Source organism: Convolutriloba macropyga, chromosome 11, assembly GCF_964194025.1.
Source record: "Convolutriloba macropyga chromosome 11, txConMacr16.3, whole genome shotgun sequence".
NCBI classification, from domain to species: domain Eukaryota; kingdom Metazoa; phylum Xenacoelomorpha; order Acoela; family Convolutidae; genus Convolutriloba; species Convolutriloba macropyga.
The window spans coordinates 48,060,050-48,066,987 of NC_134478.1; the positions used below are offsets into that span (position 1 = coordinate 48,060,050).

The window sequence follows — 6,938 nt, forward strand, 5'->3', positions numbered from 1 at the left end:
TTATGCTTTCTCTGAAAGTCTGCCTTTCTAAAATTTTTTAGATGCCTTTGTAAAGAATTCGCGAATTTCTTCATTGACAAAATTCAAGATCTTCAATGTTTGAATCAATGTTTGAATTTGTTATTTCTGTTCAATATCGTCTAAGTTCTGCAGTGTGCAAGATTTTCACTTTCTAGCGTTCCTTTCTTTTCAATGAGATGAGAAAAGTTTGATGATATCCCTGGAGGCGAGTATTTTGTCGGCATTCGAAGGAACGAAGGTACCCTTTCAAATAACCAATTAGAGAATTCTTTACAAAGATGATTGCAGTTGCTAAAGCTGTATGAGGTAAATGGGCGTTCTTCTGTATCCGCGTTAAAGCACTGGCTATCTCCCTTCTTTAAGGTATTCCTCAGTCTTTTTCCTCGATTGTTTAAAACTCGCATTTGCAAGGTTTAATGCGGTTTGAATGGCAGCGCAAAAACGTCCGGTGAAATTTCTATTTTCACGTTATTAGAGAGCGTATTACAGCTTCAAGGTTAGTGGTAAGGAAAACGTCGAGAGTTATTGATTCCTCACTCTTGAAAAGACACTGTTGAAAACACTGTCTGAACTTTAAAGACACTGTTGAAAAACAAACAATTTTCACATCTTCTGAAGCTAGTATGCAGTAGTTCGTACAGGAAAAACTAATATCAAGGATAAAAAAGACGGAGTTACAGTTTAATTTTGCACACAGCAACATTTTGAGATTTAGTATTTCGTTTACTACGGTACAATCCAGTTGAAATTCCCCAAAATCAATTTTGGCGGATTGTGCAGACTGAAAAAAAAAGAAAGGATTTTTGATCCTGAGCTTGAATGATACAACTTGCAGTGTCTTTATTGATAACAACTAAAGCTCTAAGTCACTCCTAATAACCATGAGAACACAACGCTGCTTTTTGACTCAGCAATTCCGTCCTTTCTGAAATGTTGTAGTTTGTAAAAAAGCAACTTTTCAGAGGCGTCAGAGCCATATTAATTTGCACTGAAGTGTATTTAAAAGAGTGCAAAACGAGTTCCTCTGGTTAGATCAAGTAACCTTCTAACGTTATAGAGAAGTGCAAAAAAAATGTTTCAAATCATTTTCTCGCTCTCGCTCAGAATGGTGACCCAGAAAACAACTCTTTCTCTCTCATTATGGGGAAAGAGAAAAAGATTTGTCTCCTTTTCCTACTCTACGTAAACAATTATTTTCACGCGCGGTACTGACTTTTACATCTTGTCTGAAAAAAATTAATCGTTTCGCGGCTATAAACAAAGTTTAATTTAAAGCAACCTAATTCAACTTCTTCCACTCCAGCTTCAGGACTGTAGACCCGTTCTCTGCACTGCTTTAAAATCAAGTTGATTGTCTGGTCGAAGCCGCTTAGAGTGCCCAAAATAGTTCTTCCGTCACAGGTGACAATGCACACTGTGCAGTTCACCATAACATCCAATGCAGACGCCATAATCACCTTCGCATCATAATAAAATCTGAAGTACTACAGTCTTAAGAGACTTATTAAAACATAACCAACTAACGTCGGACGAATTGGTTTTAAACATGCGGAAGGAGGAGGATCGAACCCTTAAGACTCTTGCAAAACTTAGCATGTCAAATCTTTTTAATAAGTTTTCACAACAATTAGCAACAACTTATTAAATAGCAAATCCGTTTGCTGTGATAAGTAGCATTTCGGTTCACGATCTGAGCGACGATTCGGACAAGAGCTCGGTAGCCCTTGCTTTCACAGGGGACTTTAGTGATCCGACTCATGGATAAACAAATCATTAACTACAAAGCCAAATCCCATTGCATAGCCAAATCTGTGGATGTTTTATTCGAAGATTGCTCAATTTGTGTGATATAATAATCTCTTTATCTACATTAATTATCCACACCGATTAGCACTAAAGAAACCGAACAAGTAATTGCTGAGTTATTCGATGAACATCTATTGAAGCAAGCAAGGAGTCGAATTCAAAACCATTTCTAGCATCTCCGTGATGTGGCTTTCTATCGCCATTGCACGGTACGTGTGGAATGAAATGACGAGTTGCTGAAAATATTCGATTTCTCCCATCACACAGTCAAATTCCTCCTCGTGGAACGTTCCCTATCAAAGATCTAGGAGTTAACACGAACTGACACACCCATACCGAAACTACATTCGAGAAAGCTAATAGTCTTCTATCTTTTCAGGATACATTTTGGCTATTAGCTCGAAATTGCAACTAAACCGGGCTTTTACAAATCTTACGTACGTATTTCACTGATCCCAATTCTCACGTTCGTATTTCACTGCGCCTCTTTTTCGAGAACTGCCATGACGTTACTAGAAAGATTTCAAAGGGGAGGTCCGCCGTATAACAGGAAACAAAACGGAGCCTTATGTACATCAGCTCCGGATAATCAATATATTGCCTCTGTCTCTCTTTCTGCAGCTTAATGATCCATCTTTTTGCAAAATTTCTGAAGGATGAACAGTATAGGACGTTGATGCATCCAGAACAAGTTGCGAACTACTTGAACGTCAGAACTACTTGAACTCCACAAAACTTTAGAACAAGTAGCGAACTACTTGAATAGCCTAAGAATAGAACCGCCTATAGATTTGGTGACCGGACAATAGATCGAAAGAACAACAGATCAAAAACAGAAAAATTGCGACAAAAGATCGAAATTTAATCTCTTTTTTTTTGTTAGTTGAAATTAAGCATTACTTGCGAGCTGTAATACAAATACCACACTATACCACAAGAGTGGCATCGAACATGCTATCCATGCACTCCGGCAGCGCTTTCTTGAAGATCGTACTGAAGGTATCCTACTGATTGATGCCAGGAACGCGTTTAATAGCTTGAATAGAGATCTGGCTCTAAAAAACATCAGAAAGCTTTGTCCCTCAATTTATACATCAATCAGAAACTCGTAAAGACCCCATCAGACCTCTTCATTGATAAAAAAAGTAATCAAGTCTCAAGAAGGAACAACACAAGGTGATCCAATAGCCATGGCAATGTACGGAGTTGCTATACTTCCTCTCATCGACATGCTCGAAGATCAAAATTTGACTCATAAATGGTACGCAGATGACGGTAATGTGGCCGGTAGTCTTGAATCACTGCGATTCGTGCTAGATAAGCTCTATGAACATGGCAGTGCATTCGGTTATAATGTGATCAAATGTCATCTTATTACAAAACCTGATTTTGTTCAGAAGGCGAACAAAGTTTTTTCGGGATTAGATGTTGATGTTATTGAAGGTCATCAAGTCCTAGGTTCAGTTATTGGTTCTGATGAAAGTTGTAACGATTTTCTGAAAGAAAAGTCAGTGATCTACTCTAACATGCTTGAGAAACTCGCTAAACATAGTAAGGTGTCCCCTCAGAATGTGTTCAAATCATTTACGAACGGATTGCAACACAAGTTGACTTTTATTGCTAGGACTACTCCAAACGCGGACAGTCTGCTGAGGGAAGCCGAAAAAATAATTGATAAAAATCTTATACCTTCAATGTTGAATCATCCCTCTTACAGTGACAGATACCGGAAGGTTTTCTCTCTTCCTCTTAAAGAGGGTGGGCTGAACATTCTTCTTCCTGAAGACAGGGCAAACGAATATGAAAGATCCATTCAGGTTTGTGAGCCGTTACAGAATCAAAACGCTATAGATGCAGAGTTTTATCAGGAGAAAATACTTCAGAAAATCAGAAGAGAAAAACAGGAACAAGCTATAGCGAAAAAGTTGGCAATCAAAGATCTCATCAATGATAAAGAGGCATATTCTCTAGATTTGTCTATGGAAAAAGGAGCATCATGCTGGCTAAATGCACTTCCATTGAAAAGATATCATTTTGATTTAACCAAGGGAGAGTTTAGAGATGGAATTGCTCTTAGATATGGATGGGATCCCGTAAAATTGCCATCAAGATGCGCATGTGGAGAAAATTTTAATGTAGCCCATGCTCTTCATTGTCCAAAAGGTGGCTATACGCACATAAGACACAATGACATCCGTGACTCTTTTGCCAACCTGCTCAATGAGGTCTGCGATGATGTCGAAGTAGAGCCCTGTCTTCAGTCTTTGCAAGGGGAAACCTTCGCAAATAGAACTACTACTATTGATGACGACGCTCGACTAGATATCAAAGCTAATGGTTTCTTCGATTCACGCTTCAGTAGAACGTTTTTTGATGTGAAAGTGTTTAATCCGTATGCGAAGAGTTGCCCAAGAAGCATACCGGATTCCTGCAAATATCACGAGTCCATCAAGAAGCTGAAATACGAACAAAGGATAATCGACGTCGAGAAAGCCACCTTCTGTCCGTTAATCTTCTCGTGTACAGGAGGAGCTGGTCCATCAGCATCAAAAGCCATACAGAGATTGGCTTCTAGGATCAGCGATAAGAAAGAAGATTCATTTTCGGACGTGATCACGTACATAAGGACAAAATTAAGTTTCGCTCTTTTACGTAGCTCCATACTCTGCCTCCGTGGCGCGCGCTCCATGCGCAGGCGCCCTGCAGTAGAAGCGTCAATAGGAACCATTGTAGAGAAAGGGAGGCTGTTATGCTAATTGCTTGATATTTTTTCATATCTTAGCGCCCCGTGGGACTTGATATGAATCTATCACAACCGAATAAAACATCACAACAGAACATATTATATTCTGTATAATGAATGAGCGCTGAAATCTGGTTGGCCAATACGCAACTTAAATAAGTTTATTTTCGATCCGTTGTCCCAATATATGCTATCGATCTGTTGTCTTTCGATCTATTGTCCTAGCACTATAGCTTTGCCTGAGAATAGCAGTTTTGTGGTGAATTTTTGTTCAGAACAAGCTGAACGATGAATCGTTGGACCAATCATGTGGAAATTACCAAACACACTGATCTAAAGAAGTTACTTCCGAAGATGATTTGGAGATTGGTAAACGGGAAATTTTTGGAAACTAACATCTACTTATGGCAAATAGCATGTGATTGCTGGTGGTGCAGAAAAAAATAGACTTTGTTTTAGAAGAGGAACTGGGAGCAATACCCAGCAGCGAAAGCTGCAAATTAATCAGTGTTTAAAACAACTGAAAAAAAATTAGTTTATATGTGCTAGTAATATTGGTACTAGAACACCAGGAGCATATGAATTAGCTGATATAGCAGATATAGTAAAACACGAAACAAACAATTTTCTAATACAAGCAGGTAAAAATACAATGAAAAGTAAAATGGAATTTAATCAAGGTGTAATTAATAATGATGTAGAAAACTCACTAGGATCATTACCAGGATTTGATAAACAAATATATTCAAAAGACAAGCCTACAGCGAATAAGATTGTTGAAATAATGGGTGTCAATACAATTGATACTCATTGTAATATTATATCTGGTGCCAAAGATAATGGTAAAGATACAGATATTTTATGTACATTTATTCCAACAGAAACAACCGGTTATATGATAATTAATAGTCCAACAAATATTTTATCAAAATTCAACGAGTAATAGAATAGAATATGTGCAGTTTCATAAAAGAAGTTAGCAAGGAAGACCACTTGATTTTAATGGTGATGTATTAGGTTTTACTTTAAATCTGGTTTAACCAGCAACTCCGTTGATCTAGTCTAAAGACTAGTTGACCAGAGGTTCATCTGACGTCGTCAGCTGACCCAAGGTCTATCTAGTCTAAAGGCTAGCTGGCCGAAGTCTCATCTAATATATAGCTCAAATATAGTTTAATTATTCTCTGTCTAAAATAATAGTTATAGATTATTCTCAATCTTCTCCATCTAAAATAGTAGACATAGATTGTTCTCTATCTATAAAAGATAGGCATTGTTTAATCTCCATCTTTAATGATAGATATAGTTCAATCTCTATCTAAAATAATAGACAAATTTTAATTTCTATCTATAATAAAAGATATAGTTTAATCTCCATCTTCGATAACGGCCTGCAGCCGCGATCAAAGTTTAAAAGATATATATATATATATATATATATATATATATATATAATATAAATATATATATATATATATATATATATATATATTATACATATATATATATATATATATATATATATATATGTATATATATATATATATATATATATATAGATTGTTCTCTAACTAAAATATACAGTTTCAGCATATAATACTTTCTCATCCCAATTAGTACTTAGTTTACCATTAATATTTTTATTTTGGGTTATATCAATGACACTGTAGTTATAATGCTTGCTCCACACTTCATTACATGAACTAATAAAATCTATACAACCAAGTTCAACATCATTGAAGAAATCTTGTTATTTAGAGGTGAGGGCTTTACCTCTTTGTTCAAATATAATAAAGATATTGCAATTCTCTCTAGCATTCCGTCTATTCAGAGAGAAGAGATTTTGATTAAGATATATCATTTAAATTTATTATGTCTACCTCTACATAATTATCAATAAAAGCTGATTCATTTGCTTAAACTTCATCAAATATAATAAAATTTTTTAAACTTTTTTTCGTAATTGGTCAGGTGAAGTTAAATCTTCAATATCTTCAATGAACTCAACATCTGTTTTTTTTCATAATTTCTTTCAAATTTTTCATATTGATCACCTATAGAACCGATTATGCATAGCTTATTAAAAAATTATCTATTTGTAATTAGATTCTTTAGTAACCATGTCTTACACATTTGCTTGATCCCGATATTACTTATCTGATATTTCTTGGGAAAGATAAACTAAGTTATAAGGAGAGATGTTGGTGGAGCAGATTTTATGATAGTTTTGATGATAAAACACCTTTTCGAAAGAATATATTGATCTCGGGTCAGATGAGGGAATAAAATATTTATGAATGAAAAGATGAGAGAAAAGATTATGAATTTTATTGTGGTGCATACTGAATATGCATGATCTATCTTCTTG

General features: G+C 35.7%; 1 protein-coding gene across 2 annotated transcripts in view; it reads right to left on the minus strand.

The window, feature by feature from the left end:
- LOC142349733 (U6 snRNA-associated Sm-like protein LSm8) overlaps positions 1-6,938 on the minus strand; it is a 176,648-nt gene that overhangs the window by 5,364 nt on the left and 164,346 nt on the right. The window contains exon 2 of one of the 2 annotated variants that reach the window (XM_075401474.1): positions 1,301-1,498. In XM_075401474.1, the coding sequence (XP_075257589.1) occupies positions 1,301-1,472 (172 nt within the window). In that variant the 5' untranslated portion in view covers positions 1,473-1,498. Of the gene's footprint in view, positions 1-1,300; positions 1,500-6,938 lie in introns of both variants that reach the window. The other variant, XM_075401476.1, reaches the window with a different exon arrangement.